The sequence below is a fragment of the Balaenoptera musculus genome, chromosome 12, assembly GCF_009873245.2.
Source record: "Balaenoptera musculus isolate JJ_BM4_2016_0621 chromosome 12, mBalMus1.pri.v3, whole genome shotgun sequence".
NCBI lineage: Eukaryota > Metazoa > Chordata > Mammalia > Artiodactyla > Balaenopteridae > Balaenoptera > Balaenoptera musculus.
Genome location: NC_045796.1, coordinates 39,374,920 through 39,393,008, shown reverse-complemented (window position 1 = coordinate 39,393,008; position 18,089 = coordinate 39,374,920). Strand labels below are relative to the sequence as shown.

The 18,089-nt window shown below is 38.3% G+C and overlaps 1 protein-coding gene across 1 annotated transcript in view; it reads right to left on the bottom strand.

Moving 5' to 3' along the window:
• Positions 1–2,657: 2,657 nt before the first annotated feature.
• The window catches only part of TRDN (triadin), a 370,489-nt gene continuing 355,057 nt past the window's right edge, over positions 2,658–18,089 (bottom strand). Inside the window, exons 39-41 of the mRNA XM_036871396.1 lie at positions 7,972–8,013; positions 6,153–6,191; positions 2,658–3,350 (exon numbers count right to left, since the gene is read on the bottom strand). Coding sequence (XP_036727291.1) covers positions 3,211–3,350; positions 6,153–6,191; positions 7,972–8,013 — 221 coding nt within the window. The 3' untranslated portion in view covers positions 2,658–3,210. The remainder of the gene's footprint in view (positions 3,351–6,152; positions 6,192–7,971; positions 8,014–18,089) is intronic.

The window sequence follows — 18,089 nt, the reverse complement described above, 5'->3', positions numbered from 1 at the left end:
ATATGAGTCCCTCAATATACAGTTTTAGTTTCCACAATATTTCCATGAGGCGTTTTGACAGGGATGTACCAGAAGGAAACAATATACCAGCATTTTTCATGGGAATTATTTCTAAAAAGTCTTGCCCCATTATCAGGCTTTATGAAAACTAAACGTAAATTTAAAACCTTGGGTAGTTATTTATTTTCTATAGACCTTCATCTATTAATAAGAGGTAAAGTGTGGGGCAGAGTAAAGAGTTGGGATGGGTAGCTCATACCAATTAGACAAAATGAAGAACTAAAACAGTTATTAACTACTTACATATTCACGACCAATACGACATGAATTATGAGTGAACTACTAAAGACAATGACTTTTAACCAACCATTTATCTTTTCCTTTTAAAATGTAAAGCACAAACATGAAAGGGCTAGAAATACTTTATTTGATGGACTCGTACGAACAGATGAGAGTTTAGTTAGTATTTTTCATGTGCTATTATCATTGTAACTTTAAGCAGATAAACCTTAACAATTATTATTAATATTGTTAACATCATAATTCATTCGTCTAATTCTAATTACAAGAAATTGTCATATTTTATTTTTTTATCAAACAGTTTTCATAATGAGCGTGAAAGAAACAATAATATAATATAGAAAGGCACTCAGAGGGAAAAGTAGTGCCACGTCCAAAAGTATTATTTCAGAAAATTTTTTTTATGTCATATCCACATTAAGATATTTTGTCAGTCTCCACAGTACGTCTGTGAGGTATAAGGTTGTTTGTCCTGAAATCCCTATTTTACACACAGGGAAACAAGAGCAGTATGTTTAGCAAATTTTCCAAGGCCACATATTGTGTCAGGATAGCACTGGGAAAAGAATTTGTCTCTGATCCTTTTTTATATAGTCCAGTGCCTAACACAGTGCCCTAGAAAGAGTAAATGCTCAATAGTCACTGAAGGAAAAGAATGAAACCATTCTTCTCTATGAAATTGAGAAAACTGTCATATTTGCTCTCTATTCCTTTAGTCATTAAATTGGACACGCTGGGGTAGCAGTTGAGCAATAAGCTTCATCCACTGTCCTTTCCACAAGTTTCCATTGTTACATGAGGAGGCTTTACAAGATGGTACCATCTGGTCAGTACGGAAGTTACACACTTCCAGGCACCCCCCCATAAGGAGTGTCATTAATCTTGGTTCATTGTACCATTGGCTTTTGTGGTGTAACTTAGGTCCATCAGCCTGTGGCCAAGATCAACTTTTCACAAAAGTCACTGAAAATTCATTATTAATAATTAACATGTTACTGATGCCCTACCCTAATGATATTCTAGTAAAACAGAGTTCTACACCTTGGACCTAAAGAACTTAGTTGCAGCCCTTGAAAATAAATGCCTTGGCTAGTGTCGGCTCTGGCTACTTCAGACTTTGCTGAAGATAATTATAAAGCCAGAAAGAATAACTCAATTTATTTCCTGAGTTAATGTGTCATAAGTTGAATTGCAACTGTAAACATGATAAAGGTCACAGTGGCATGACTTCTACTTTTATTTATTTAATTATTTTGGCCACGCCACACAGCATGCGGGATCATAGTTCCCCGAGCAGGGATGGAACCCTTCCCCCCTGCAGTGGAAGTACAGAGTTGTAACCGCTGGACCACCAGGGAATTCCCTGGCATGACTTTTAGAGTTGATAGAAAAATGTGGTAAAAAACACAAGTGTTTACATCACTGGGAGACAAAAGGATGGCAAAACTGTAGTAGTTATTCCCAGTGATGCATCATCAAATAAGTTAAAGATTGTCATTCATTTCATTGACACTGGTAACCAATTACCTAAAAAATAAGTAAGACATCTCATGAAGCACTTACGGTTAAAACGTATTCCTTCACCTCTAATGACATTCATACTTTTCTGTTTTGAGAAATAAAACCTGTTTAACTCCATAGAATGATCCTATTAAAATGAAATGAAAATACTCTTGTATCTGTCACCCAAATTTAGTGATTGATCTAAAATTTCACCCAGGTGACACTTTCACTAGGGCACAGTCTGGAGAAATCTGACAATTCTACATCTCATTTGCTTATACTTAAACAAATGATTCACCAGACTTGCCTAATTGGATAATGTGTTTCCACTGGAGTGAATGTCCTAATAGTAATTCAAGACAAATCTTAGAGATAAGATTCATCAAACATTTCTACTCCATCTTATCATGTCTAAAGGTCAGAGATATTCTGAGCTCTAAAAGAGCATCACAAGGAACTTAAAGCACTCTTTGGTGCAACTGTTACTCATTTTTAGAGTATAGTCACAACTAAAATAGAGACAGACAGAAATCAAATCAAACTATTAAACATCTAAAAAAAAAATGGTTCTGAAGAACCTAGGGGCAGGACAGGAATAAAGACGCAGACGTAGAGAATGGACTTGAGGACACGGGGAGGGGGAAGGGTAAGCTGGGATGAAGTAAGAGAGTGGCATGGACATATATACACTACCAAACATAAAATAGATAGCTAGTGGGAAGCAGCCGCATAGCACAGGGAGATCAGCTCAGTGCTTTGTGACCACCTAGAGGGGTGGGATAGGGAGGGTGGGAGGGAGACACAAGTGGGAGGAGATATGGGGATATATGTATACGCATAGCTGATTCACTTTGTTATAAAGCAGAAACTAACACACCATTGTAAAGCAATTATACTCCAATAAAGATGTTAAAAAAAAACTATTAAACATCAGCTTACTGGGTAAATTGAGTTTAGATACCTACATGATGCAAAAGAGCAGCTTTTGTATAAGCTCCTATACCCTTTAAACTTAAAGCATAGTCCGTGTTTTCACTTAAAAGTAAATATCTAACTGAGGCCAGAAATTTCATTTTGTCATTGTATCAATTATGTTTAAAAGACCATTATTAAGTAAAATTTAACTTAATTTGTGAACAACCCTACAGTGAGTGGAAATGGAAAAATATAAGTACCCACACCCAGCAACAAACAAAAGACAGATTCTTGAGCGTCAGACCCTCCAACTTGTCTACTTATCATTCAATCCCTTTGCTCACTCTTTCTTTCTACACCAGGCAGAAGAGTAAAATATTTTCAAAGAAATTCCCCGGACTATATGATTTCAATTGCACATGCCACTCTGGACAAACAGAAGATCCTATTTTCAAAGTCTTAAAGCACTTGTAAGGGCTGTGTATATGTGTCTTATTGTCTTTGTTGCTTCTCTCCTGGAGAACTTGGTTGGCCAGAGCTCTCTCCAGGGCGGTGTGCAGGAGTGACAGGAAACTGAAATCCATAGCCATTGTAGCCATCCAAGTAGACACACTGGAAGAAGCTGATGGGGCCTAAAGAATAGAGGATGATGATTTATTAAAACAAGCAGAATGTGATTAGGAACAGAGGTAAAACACTGTGAGGCAGTCTAATACAATACGTATGGACATGGGTTCTCCAGCCAGATAGCCTTGGCAACAACCAGCAAGTTCCTCACATGTAAAATCAAGACAACAACAAAAGACCTCACAGAAATATTGTGGAAATTAAATAAGTTCATATATGTGAACCACTTGAAATCCTTCCTGGCACATAATAAGCCATTATTAAAATGATAATAAAAAAAGCCTGGCATGGAAAGTCAAAGTGTTCAGTTTATAGGAATCTAGGATGTGCACAGTATTTGGAAAAACTGTTATGTAGTAACAGGTTTCAAAACATGAGCTTATCAATATGCAAAGTAACCAACTCGTGTGTGTGTGTGTGTGTGTGTGTGTGTGTGTGTGTGTGTGTGTGTGTTAATAACACCACAGAGAGCCTTGTGATTCGTAAAGTCTTGAGGTTTTCCACTTGCCCTTACTCTGGAGGCTAGCACTCTCCTGAGATGGCACAGTTACTCTTTAGGGCAGTGCCTCCAGGTAGCAGCTCTGTTGTCAGAGTAGAAAACAACACAGGAAAGGAGTTAAAGCCCAGCGAGGCAGTGTGCGCATTGGATACAGCATGAGCTCTGGGCCCAGTGAGCCGAGGCTCCCAGGTAGCAGTTTTGTTAAGAGATGGTGAGTTTAGCCCCTTCTCACCATGACGGACCCCTACTGACACTTCAGTGTGGTCCATCCTATCCATTTGCATTCTGTCAACCAACCACAGACTTCTTGCAGATGGCCAGGAAAGAGAATGACAATTGCAGCTAGCAGTATGTGGGATATGGGGGTGAGGGGCGTGCTGGCCAAATCCATGTGAGCCTAAGGGCTTAGGAAGTAGAATAAAGCAAAGTGTGGGTAGAAAGAAGCCAAGGGAAGCAACAAGGGATTATTCTGATTTCATCATCCATGATGTCAACTGACTTTAATCATTGGGTTTTCAGTGATGAAAACAGTTTGGAGAAATCTTGAGTTTAGTTCTTCTCCTTTCCACTCTATCTCATCCAGAATTGTTTTCTATTTTGTTCTAGCCTCAGACAGAGGCAGGAACACAACCCCCCTCCCCCCTGGGGGTTGGACGGTTACACAGAAGGATGGCAGTAAACGGCAGCACCAGTACTAAAAGGGGAAGAGTCCATCAACAACAGGCTACTTTCCAGCTGACCCTTCTGATCTGTAGGCACTGTTCTGACATTTATTTTATTGATGTCAAATAGTTATTAGTGAAAATATCATCATAGCTGCCTATTCTAGATCTTATATAAAAGGCTCATGAATATCAAACTATAGAACTGCTTCATGGTAAGATGAAAATAGAAAATATTGTTTTGCTACAGTAAATCCCCAAATGAACTTAAAGTAATTGATACCTTGGTACTTTTTTTTACTAAAATAATGGAATTATTTTATTTACTTACTTCTTTTTAATTAAACCTTTTATTTTGAGATCATTGTAGAGTCGCATACAGTTGTAAGAAATAATGCAGAGAGAGCCCACGTATCCTTCACCTAGTTTTCCCCAATGGTTAACATCTTTGCAAAACAATACTATAATATCCCAACCAGGAAACTGACATTAATATAATCCACCTATCTCATTATGTTTTAATATTTATTTATGAAATAAGAGATTTTGAGTGTTACGTGATAAAGCCACAATTTGTTATGAGTAGGTTAACAATTGGGAAAGCATTGCTATATAAATCAGACACATGCCCAGATTGACTTTATGGATTTTGCAACCATATCTGAAAGTATTAAAACTGCTTATTTCTTTATATTCCACACAACCTGATTATATGAAGGGTTATAATGAGTATCTCTCTTATCTGTTGCAGAAGCCCCAGAATCTAAACGGTGCTTAGAACATAGTAGGCACTTAATATTTGTTCAATAATTCAAGTATTAATACAGGAGGCATTTTCTATTATAGAGGGCATTTTTGTAATTTCCTTCAGAAATACATCTAAGAAACATTGTAAAGCCCAGAGAACATTATTGACATCATTTCCTCAGATAAATGTCTACTCTTTACTTTAAAAGCATTATGTGAAGCAAACTTAGGTTACACCTATTTTAAAAATTGCTTCCTTTAGTCTGTCCCGCAATGACTTTTATGCATATGTGAATTCAAGATGTATTGCTTTACCATCTGAAGAAAAATATCTAATTTAGAAGTACTGAAATAATGAGAATCTTGGACATTGAATTTTGTAACTGCATATGAATATTGATTGCATTCTAAAATCAACGATCCCAAAGACTGAATATTAAGAGCCTGCCACATATCGAGAACAATCCAAAAGAACTTTCATTCTTAGAATGAGTTTCTAAGCAATTGAATTGCTGAGACCTATTTCTACATTTTTTTCTTTTTGATGTAAAAAATTTCAGCATATCATTTCAGCTGTCTTTTTATAAAGTAGACAGTAGCACACATTTAAGCACAGATTCGGTTGGAGTGCTCAGGATCAGAGCTGTGTAGAATGGTTTGCAGTAAGTGCCACTTCCATCATTACTTTGTAATTCCTCCAAATATGTGCCACTTGCCTGACGCAAAAAATGCAGAACTTCTCTTTGAAATATAAGAGACCTACTTTAATGTTATTCTTCACATCTGTGCTAAAAATCTTTTTCTTCTAATACTGGTCTTCTTAAGGGAGTCTAAAGTTTCAATTTATATATACCATCTACAGAATGCCTCAGTAGTTTTAATCTTTTTAAAAAACTTACTTTTTTGCTTCTTTGTGGAAGGCACATCTTCAGCTTCTTCTAGTAGATAACAAAAATATGAAAGTAAATAACTTGTACATTCACAGCTATTATACAGATATGTAGGGAACTGAAAAATGTCTAAAAAATGCACAGTATGAAAGAAACAGGAGCTACTTGCCCTCCTTAGAATACACTCTAGGTTCTTATTCAGATTCTGTTCAGCCTTTAACTACAAAATTTAGTAAGTAAGAGCCAGGAATAGAAGAGGTGGCAATGAAAGAAAAGAATGGGAAATGTTACAGGCAATTGTTCAGATAGAAACTGGTCCTGATGTTAATGGAGGGCTAGCTGACACCCATTCCTTTCTCAGAAGAGGTCTTTGATGCTCAGAGTTATAATATGGTAAGGATGGAATCTGGCTATGAAACAAATATTTTAGTCAAAATAATTTTAAATTTGTGAGAGACGTTAAGTTTTAATGATCATCCTTGTCCTGAAAGAATAGCAGCAGGCTAGTATTCTGTATCCTTTCCTTTTCTCATGTGATTCAAGGACTCTTTTGCTTGAGTGATAAGTACCATGTGTATATCTAACAAAGGATAATTTGCCACTATCCATTTGAACCCCCTTTCCCAGGTTAGAAGTTCTTAACTGGTGTTCACAGATAAGCTTTTGCAAGTTTCCTGTAAAACTCTGAAATGTTAAGATATGAGTGTGTGTGTGTGTTTCATCTAAAGTGGGTTTTAGATTTCATCAAATTCTAAATGAGTTCAAAAAACTTCCTTCTCAAAGTGTGATCCATGTACCAGTAGTTTCAGCATCACTTGGGAAACTGATATAAACACAGTTCTTGGTCCCCAACCTCAACTTATTTCATTTTAACAAGATTTCCAAATGATTTGTGTATCAAATTGTTTGAGAAGCTATGGTCTAGAAATAAAAAAATATATATTAAAAGTTATAGTTCTTAATAATTCAATTTTTTAAAAAAATCTAAAAATTTTAGTATTCAAAAATATTTTAAGACGAGTGTAAATCATTTCATAAGAATCAGAAAACTATTCTCTTGTGTCTTTTCTCAAAGTGCTATTTTCCACACTGTTAATTAATTCCAGACACTGCCACAAAACTTATATTTTGATGACAAGAACACCTCTTAGGCAAACTCTTATTGTCCACAAGCAAGTCTGGAAGTAGAACAGTAAATATCTATCATATAACCAGCCAAACTAGGAAGCCAGGAAACCCTTCAGGAAAAAAATGCATTAAATTAAATTAGTTGAAAACCTTACAATACAGATGAGGAAATTTAGTCCTGGAAATACTCGCCTAAGGTCATGTATCTGGTTGTAGCAAATTTTTCTGAGGTTTGAGATCTGTCTTCCTCCCTCCCTTCCTTCCTGCCTTCCTTCCTTCCTTCCTTCCATCTTTCCGCTATGCTATTGTTGCTAGTATAGGCAAGTTATCTTAATTTTTCTTAATAAACACATCAATCTCATACTTGAACATTTATGTGAACTTCCTGCTGTCAAATAACATCTCCCCAATCCTTGGTGAAACGATAATTTTGAAATATTGCTCTTGTAAGCAGATTGGCCAACAAATTATTCAATAATTACTTGTAAATAAATCAGTGTCCAGTTAGCCTTCAATATATGGAGATATATATATGTTTTCCAAATAACGTACAAAAACTGTTTGTTTACAAATAAGTCTACCTCTAAACATTGCTTAGGTAAAGCTGAAAACCAGATAAAGAATAGTTAAATAAAACAGACAGAAAAAATATTACAGACTTAAGAGAAAACTCATAGTGAACTGAAGATAACAATCTTACCTTTAGCTTTCGTTGAAGCTGGTACATCTTCAGAATCTTTTCCTAGAGAGTAAAGAAAGACGTATCAATTCATGATCTATTTCTCAGATTTCCCAAAGAGGAAATATTGTGTTTAAAGATTTTGAAGAGATAGAGGGTCTCAATCTATAAACTCAGCATGAAGTGCCTCTACGAATAAGAACTTTCTGACAAATAAGGCAACTTCTCTGACTTGGGCAGAGGGTGGGGAGGAAATAGATGCTGCGCCAGGAGTGTGGTCAGCGGGCCGGCGAAGTCTGGCTAGGGCAAGGAGAGCTTGCAGTGACCCTCCCAAACATGCTTGTCCTCCTCTGACTCCTAAAACTGCTTCCCCAAACCACAATCACTTTTGGAATTTCGGGAATTTGAGGTAAATAAATTCATACACATATGGCAGATCAAGAGGAAAATCTCCACCCACGTATTTTATTAGCTGACTGACTTCTGACAATCGTAAAGGCAATGAAAAGGCATTAAAAGCTAACAAAACTCAACTATATAAATGATGACTCTTCAGGTGCATTAGGTATATCGCTTGGTCTTTTGTGCAGTCTACTTAAAAGGTACATAGTGGAATAATGCAGGAGTAACTTTAAGTCGGAGATCATTCTAATACAACATAATAAAATGATCTTTAAATTTTTATATCAATTTTGTAGCACTTGTCATGATTGGAAAGAGGGTCATTTTTGTATTGTTTATTCAGATTTTCCATACCAGCTGTCCACAAATACAAAAGGGATAAAATAGGTTAGTATGAAAATTTTCTCTAATAGGGAAGAAATGTGACCTTCAGGAAGAGATGTTACTATGTAAAAGAACAAAATGGGAAAAAGAAACAAAGTTGCTAGCATTTTTTATGGTGAATTATTAAAGTTTCAACCTGATTAGTTTTTAAAATATTTAAATACAGGCTTAACTCAATTAAATACTGAATTAAGTGATCTAAAACTGTCCTATCAACAATTATAAATCAGGGAATGATTAAGTGATATTTTTAAGTAAAATAATACTTATTTTTTAAAAGATATCAGTTCTTAGATGAATCAAATAGTAACTATATTTAATTGTATAGTCAAAATCTGCTAATTTCTATGAAGGATGTTTACAAAATTAAAATGTTACAAGGTCCTTGTACAAGAAATATATATTTTACTTTTGTAAGTAACAGCACACTTAAAACTAAGGCACCTATTCTCTGGATCTATTTGTTACTCCTGGGGAAATAAATATGGATAGAATAACAACCTTAGCTTCCTCTCTCTAGCAAAATCAGTATTCTGAACCAGAGTAAACTAGCTACAGGTGATAAAATCTGGCAAGAACAGAGTCACACGTCAATCACTCAGGCTAACCAGAAGGAGAACAGAGGCACAAGGTAAACTGTAAGCCTAGGGCAGTTGCCGTAGAGATGCAATCCCTGTGTAAGCAACTTAACAGTAACAGGAATTTACTGACCTAGGAATACTTCATGAGATTGTCACCACTCAGAATACAAAAAAAGGAGAAAAGCACTAAATATGTTTACTCTTGTAACTTGTGCCTTGATTGGGCAAGTGGTGGTTTGGACAAAATACTTGACTCTGAATGGATACAGTCATTATTATACAATAAGTTATCAAAATGTGCCAGGGGAATTTTGAGTGACTTGCTTTTTGGGGAGGGGTAGTTAGAAAAACTATGAAGGAAGACTAGATACAGCAAAGAACAGAGGATATTTGAGGAGCACAGTAAACGCTGAGGAGCATAGGAGAACCACATCTGGAAAGGTTGGATAGGATTGTCATGTGCAAGGTGTTTATAGATCAGGCTGAGTTGTCTCTATTTAATGTCACGGCAAATGAAAGTTGTTCAAGAGAGAAATAATATTTTAGATGTACTTAGTAAAAATAAGACTAGAACATAAGAGAATGGATTCAGAGAAAGAAATTGGGAATGCATTTTAATAGTCAACCTAGAAACCATGATTTCTGCAACTAGGAGTCACTGAAGGAGTTGAGAGTAAATGAGGCTTTCTATACAGAGTTAAACAGAATTGGGTATGTGTGAGTGAAAGAGATGAATACACTAAGGGATAGCACCATCCACTATTTGAGTTTGGAGGAAGGTAGTGGAGCCATTCCCAGCAAGGAGGGAAACCTAAGAGGCACTTATTAGCTGGGGATCATGAAAAGTTTCGTTTTCTTTGAGTTCAGTTGTGGTGTTGGCCAGTCATGAAATTGCAAATGTCTAGAAAGAAGCAAGACAGAGAAGGCAAGATGTCTGGAAAAGTTTAGAATTGATATGTATTGAGTTAATGGACAAAACCGGGAGAGTTGAGGCATCACTTTCTTTTTTTTGTTTGTTTTTTGGCTGCGTTGGGTCTTCGTTGCTGCGCATGGGCTTTCTCTAGTTGCGGTGAGCAGGGGCTAGTCTTCGTTGTGGTGCGCAGGCTTCTCATTGCGGTGGCTTCTCTTGTTGCGGAGCACAGGCTCTAGGCGTGCGGGCTTCAGTAGTTGTGGCTCGCGGGCTCTAGAGAGCAGGCTCAGTAGTTGTGGTGCACAGGCTTAGCTGCTTGTGGCATGTGGGATCTTCCCAGGCTTGAACCCGTGTCCCCTGCATTGGCAGGTGGATTCTTAACCACTGCACCACCAGGGAAGTCCTGAGACATCATTTTTAATGATGGCAATAATAGTTAATATTTCCTAACACTTCCCACATGCTGGGTCCTATTAAGTAATTTCACATGTACAGCACATTCAATCCCTACAACACCTCTCTGAGGTAGGTGCTCTTATTTTAAATCTCCTGTATAGATAGAGCAGAGAGGGGTTAAGTGCTGCCCAAGGTCATAAAATGAGTGAGTGGCAGGGCTAGAGCATGAATCCCAACTTGCCTGAGTCAGATCCACTTGAATGAGGAGTTACATTTATGTCACAAAGAGAGCACCTATAATGTGCCATCAGTTGTACTAAGCACAAATAGTAACACATTTCACCTGCTCAGCAAATCTGTGAGGAGGGTACTATTATTATTCCCATTTTACAGAAGGGATAATTGAAGGATAGAAAGTCAAGGTCCCAGAGCTAGTAAGTGGGGAAATCAGGATTCAGACTCAAGCATTTGGGTTCCAGAGACTGTGTTGTTAACCACTATGCCATTCTACCTTTTGAGAATGGCCTTCTAAACTCAGTACTCTCTGATTCCAGAACCTATGCATTATATTGCTCAACAAGTATCTGCTGGCATGCTCAGACAGAGTCAAAGTTACACATGAGCCATGCACTTGTGCAGAGCAGAGATGTTCCTCTAAGCGTGGCCCTCTGCTCTTCCAACAATCTGTTTTCCTTAAGTGTGGACGAATAGAAGAGTTACCTAGTTGCCTTTGGAAATGGTAATGACAATGAAGAGGAAAGTATAATATCTGTTCTGTTTGCCTAGCCACTATAAGTAATGTAGGCAATCATATTCCAAATAATGAAGAATAAAAATGTATTATCTTGAGTGTCAAACTGTAGACTCCATCCTATACTTACATAGAAACTTAGATTCCAAAGGAACCATAAATATTAGGAAATCCAACCGTCCGTCTAAAGCAGATGTGTCCACTGTAGCAGAGTCATTGAACAAATAGGAATTCTTGTCTGTGCGGCTACGATTTTGATCTTTTGAACATGTTGATGTTACGGGCTGGCATTTGTATAACTCTTTATACTCACTGAATTGGAGCTATAGACACAAGCGTTTTTAAGAGCTATTAGTTTGGGGAGACCTTCAAGATGGCTGTGGAGTAAGACATGGAGATCACCTTCCTCCCCACAAATACATCAGAAATACATCTACATGTGGAACAACTCCTACAGAACACCTACTGAACGCTGGCAGAAGACCTCAGACCTCCCAAAAGACAAGAAACTCCCCACGTACCTGGGTAGGGCAAAAGAAAAAAGAAAAAACAGAGACAAAAGAATAGGGACGGGACCTGCACCACTGGGAGGGAGCTGTGAAGGAGGAAAGGTTTCCACACACTAGGAAGCCCCTTCGCGGGCAGAGACTGCGGGTGGCAGAGGGGGGAGCTTCGGAGCCACGGAGGAGAGCACAGCAACAGGGGTGCGGAGGGCAAAGCGGAGAGATTCCTGCACAGAGGATCGGTGCCGAGCAACACTCACCAGCCCAAGAGGCTTGTCTGCTCACCTGCCGGGGCGGGCGGGGGCTGGGAGCTGAGGCTCGGGCTTCAGAGGTCAGATCCCAGGGAGAGGACTGGGGTTGGCTACGTGAACACAGCCTGAAGGGGGCTAGTGCGCCACAGCTAGCCAGGAAGGAGTCTGGGAAAAAGTCTGGAGCTGCCGAAGAGGCAAGAGACCATTGTTTCGGGGTGCGCGAGGATAGGGGATTCAGAGCACCGCCTGAATGAGCTCCAGAGATGGGCGCAAGCCGCGGTTATCAGCGCGGACCCCAGAGGCGGGCATGAGACGCTAAGGCTGCTGCTGCCACCAAGAAGCCTGTGTGTGAGCACAGGTCACTCTCCACACCGCCCCTCCCGGGAGCCTGTGCAGCCCGCCACTGCCAGGCTCCCGTGATCCAGGGACAACTTCCCCGGGAGAACGCACGGCACGCCTCAGGCTGGTGCAACGTCACGCTGGCCTCTGCCGCCGAAGACTCGCCGCGTATTCCGTACCCCTCCCTCCCCCCAGCCTGAGTGAGCCAGAGCCCCCGAATCAGCTGCTCCTTTAACCCCGTCCTGTCTGAGCGAAGAACAGATGCCCTCAGGAGACCTACACGCAGAGGTGGGGCCAAATCCAAAGCTGAACCCCAGGAGCTGTGTGAACAAAGAAGAGAAAGGGAAATCTCTCCCAGCAACCTCAGGAGCAGCGGATTAAATCTCCACAATCAAATTGATGTACCCTGCATCTCTGGAATACCTGAATAGACAACGAATCATCCCAAAATTGAGGCAGTGGAATTTGGGAGCAACTGTAGACGCATGTGTGTGCTTCTTTGTGTGAGTCTTTCTGTATAGCTTTGCTTTTACCATTTGTCCTAGGGTTCTGTCTGTCTGTCTGTTTGTTTTTGTTTTTGATTTTTCTTTAGTATAGCTTTTAGCACATGTTATCATTGGTGGATTTGTGTTTTGGTTTGGTAGCTCTCTTCTTTCTTTCTTTTTTATTTATTCTTTTAAAATTTTTATTTTTAACACTCTTAAAAAATAACTTTATTATTTATTTTTCTTTCTTTCTTTCTTTCTTTTTTCCTCCCTTTTTTCTGAGCTATGCGGCTAACAGGGTCTTGGAGCTCCAGCCGGGTGTCAGGCCTGTGCCTCTGAGGTGGAACAGCCGAGTTCAGGACATTGGTCCACCAGACACCTCCCAGCTCCATGTAATATCAAACAGTGAAAGCTCTCCCAGAGATCTCCATCTCAACGCTAAGACCCAGCTCCACTCAATGACCAGCAAGCTCCAGTGCTGGACACGCTATGCCAAACAACTAGCAAGACAGGAACACAATGCCACTCATTAGCAGAGAGGTTGCCTAAAATCATAATAAGGTCACAAACACCCCAAAACACACCACCTGATGTGGTCCTGCCCACAAGAAAGACAAGATCCAGCCTTATCCACCAGAACACAGGCACTAGTCCCCTCCACCAGGAAGCCTACACAACCCACTGAACCAACCTTAGCCACTGGGGGCAGATACCAAAAACAATGGGAACTACAAACCTGCAGCCTGTGAAAAGGAAACCTCAAACACAGTAAGTTACACAAAATGAGAAGACAGAGAAACACACAGCAGATGAAGGAGCAACGTAAAACCCCACCAGACCAAACAAATGAAGAGGAAATAAGCAGTCTACCTGAAAAAGAATTCAGAGTAATGATAGTAAAGATGATACAAAATCTTGGAAAAAGAATGGAGAAAATACAAGAAACTTTTAACAAGGATCTAGAAGAACTAAAGAGCAAACAAACAATGATGAACAACACAATAAATAAAATTAAAAATTCTCTAGAAAGAATCAATAGCAGAATAACTGACACAGAAGAACGGATAAGTGACCTGGAAGATAAAATAGTGGAAATAACTACTGCAGAGCAGAATAAAGAAAAAAGAATGAAAAGAATTGAGGACAGTCTCAGAGACCTCTGGGACAACATTAAATGCACCAATATTCGAAATATAGGGGTCCCAGAAGAAGAAGAGTAAAAGAAAGGGACTGAGAAAATATTTGAAGAGATTATAGTTGAAAACTTCCCTAATATGGGAAAGGAAATAGCCACCCAAGTCCAGGAAGCGCAGAGAGTCCCACACAGGAAAAATTCAGGGAGAAACACGCCAAGACACATATTAATCAAACTATCAAAAATTAAAAACAAAGAAAAAATATTAAAAGCAGCAAGGGAAAAACAACAAATAACACACAAGGGAATCCTCATAAGGTTAACAGCTGATCTTTCAGCAGAAACCCTGCAAGCCAGAAGGGAGTGGCAGGACATATTTAAAGTGATGAAGGAGAAAAACCTACAACCAAGATTACTCTACCCAGCAAGGATCTCATTCAGATTTGATGGAGAAATTAAAACTTTTACAGACAAGCAAAAGGTAAGAGAATTCAGCACCACCAAACCAGGTTTACAACAAATGCTAAAGGAACTTATCTAGGCAGGAAACACAAGAGAAGGAAAAGGCCTACAATAACAAACCCAAAACAATTAAGAAAATGGTAATAGGAACATACATATTGATAACTACCTTAAATGTAAATGGATTAAATGCTCCAACCAAAAGACATAGACTGGCTGAATGGATACAAAAACAAGACCTGTATATATGCTGTCTACAAGACACCCACTTCAGACCTAGGGACCCATACAGACTGAAAGTGAAGGGATGGAAAAAGATATTCCATGCAAATGGAAATCAAAAGAAAGCTGGAGTAGCAATTCTCATATCAGACAAAATAGACTAAAAAACAGACTATTACAAGAGACAAAGAGGGACACTATATAATGATCAAGGGATCAATCTAAGAAGAAGATTTAACAATTGTAAATATTTATGCACCTCACATAGGAGCACCTCAATACATAAGGCAAATGCTAACAGCCATAAAAGGGGAAATCGACAGTAAGACAATCATAGTAGGGGAGTTTAACACCTCACTTTCACCAATGGACAGATCATCCAAAATGAAAATAAATAAGGAAACACAACAAGATGGACTTAATTGATATTTATAGGACATTCCATCCAAAAACAACAGAATACACTTTCTTCTCAAGTGTTCATGAAACATTCTCCAGGATAGATCATATCTTGGGTCACAAATCGAGCCTTGGTAAATTTAAGAAAATTGAAATCATATCAAGTATCTTTTCTGACCACAATGTTATGAGACTACATATCAATTACAAGAAAAAAATCTGTAAAAATCACAAACACACAGAGGCTAAACAATACACGACTAAATAACCAAGAGATCACTGAAGAAATCAAAGAGGAAATAAAAAAATACCTAGAGACAAATGACAATGAAAACACGACAACCCAAAACCTATGGGATGCAGCAAAAGCAGTTCTAAGAGGGAAGTTTATAGTAATACAATCCTACCTCGAGAAACAAGAAACATCTCAAATAAACAACCTAACCTTACACGTAAAGCAATTAGAGAAAGAAGAACAAAAAAACCCCAAAGTTAGCAGAAGGAAAAAAATCATAAAGATCAGATCAGAAATAAATTAAAAAGAAATGAAGGAAACTATAGCAAAGATCAATAAAACTAAAAGCTGGTTCTTTGAGAAGATAAACAAAATTGATAAACCATTAGCCAGACTCATCATGAAAAAAAGGGAGAAGAGTCAAATCAATAGAATTAGAAATGAAAAAGGAGAAGTAACAACTGACACTGCAGAAATACAAAGGATCTTTAGAGATTACTACAAGCAACTCTATGCTAATAAAAAGGACAACCTGGAAGAAATGGACAAATTCTTAGAAATGCACAACCTTCCAAGACTGAACCAGGAAGAAATAGAAAATATGAACAGACCAATCACAAGCACTGAAATTGAAACTGTGATTCAAAATCTTCCAACAAACAAAAGCCCAGGACCAGATGGCTTCACAGGCGAATTCCAGCAAACATTTAGAGAAGAGCTAACACCTATCCTTCTCAAACTCTTCCAAAATATAGCAGAGGTAGGAATACTCCCAAACTCATTCTACAAGGCCACCATCACCCTGATACCAAAACCAGACAAAGATGTCACAAAGAAAGAAAACTACAGGCCAATATCACTGATGAACATAGATGCAAAAATCCTCAACAAAATACTAGCAAACAGAATCCAACAGCACATTAAAAGGATCATACACCATGATCAAGTGGGGTTTATCCCAGGAATGCAAGGATTCTTCAATATATGCAAATCAATCAATGTGATACACCATATTAACAAATTGAAGGAGAAAAACCATATGATCATCTCAATAGCTGCAGAGAAAGCTTTCGACAAACTTCAACACCCATTTATGATAAAAACCCTCCAGAAAGTAGGCACAGAGGGAACTTTCCTCAACATAATAAAGGCCATATAGGACAAACCCACAGCCAACATTGTCCTCAATGGTGAAAAACTGAAACCTTTTCCACTAACATCAGGAACAAGACAAGGTTGCCCACTCTCACCACTATTATTCAACAAAGTTTTGGAAGTTTTAGCCACAGCCATCAGAGAAGAAAAAGAAATAAAAGGAATCCAAATCGGAAAAGAAGAAGTAAAGCTGTCACTGCAGATGACATGATACTCTACATAGCGAATCCTAAAGATGCTACCAGAAAACTACTAGAGCTAATCAATGAATTTGGTAAAGTAGCAGGATACAAAATTAATGCACAGAAATCTCTGGCATTCCTATACAATAATGATGAAAAATCTGCAAGTGAGATTAAGAAAACACTCCCATTTACCATTGCAACAAAAAGAATAAAATATCTAGGAATAAACCTACCTAAGGAGACAAAAGACCTGTATGCAGAAAATTATAAGACACTGATGAAAGAAATTAAAGATGATACAAATAGATGGAGAGATATACCATGTTCTTGGATTGGTAGAATCAACATTGTGAAAATGACTCTACTACCCAAAGCAATCTACAGATTCAATGCAATCCTTATCAAACTACCACTGGCATTTTTCACAGAACTAGAACAAAAAAATTCACAATTTGTATGGAGACACAAAAGACCCCGAATAGCCAAAGCAATCTTCAGGAAGAAAAACAGAGCTGGAGGAATCAGGCTCCCTGACTTCAGAGTATACTACAAAGCTACAGTAATCAAGAGAGCATGGTACTGGCACAAAAACAGAAATATAGATCAATGGAACAGGATAGAAAGCCCAGAGATAAACCCACGCACATATGGTCACCTCATCTTTGATAAAGGAGGCAAGAATATACAGTGGAGAAAAGACAGACTCTTCAATAAGTGGTGCTGGGAAAACTGGACAGGTACATGTAAAAGAACGAAATTAGAACACTCCCTAACACCATACACAAAAATAAACTCACAATGGATTAAAGACCTAAATGTAAGGCCAGACACTATAAAACTCTTAGAGGAAAACATAGGCAGAACACTCTATGACATAAATCACAGCAAGATCCTTTTTGACCCACCCACTAGAGAAATGGAAATAAAAACAAAAATAAACAAATGGGACCTAATGAAACTTAAAAGCTTTTGCACAGCAAAGGAAACCATAAACAAGACGAAAAGACAACCCTCAGAATGGGAGAAAATATTTGCAAATGAAGCAACTGACAAAGGATTAATCTCCAAAATTTATAAGCAGCTCATGCAGCTCAATATCAATAAAACAAACAACCCAATCCAAAAATGGGCAGAACACCTAAATAGGCATTTCTCCAAAGAATATATACAGTTTGCCAACAAACACATGAAAGAATGCTCAACATCATTAATCATTAGAGAAATGCAAATCAAAACTACCTCACAAAGGTCAGAATGGCCATCATCAAAAAGTCTACAAATAATAAATGATGGAAAGGGTGTGGAGAAAAGGGAACCCTCCTACACTGTTGGTGGGAATGTAAA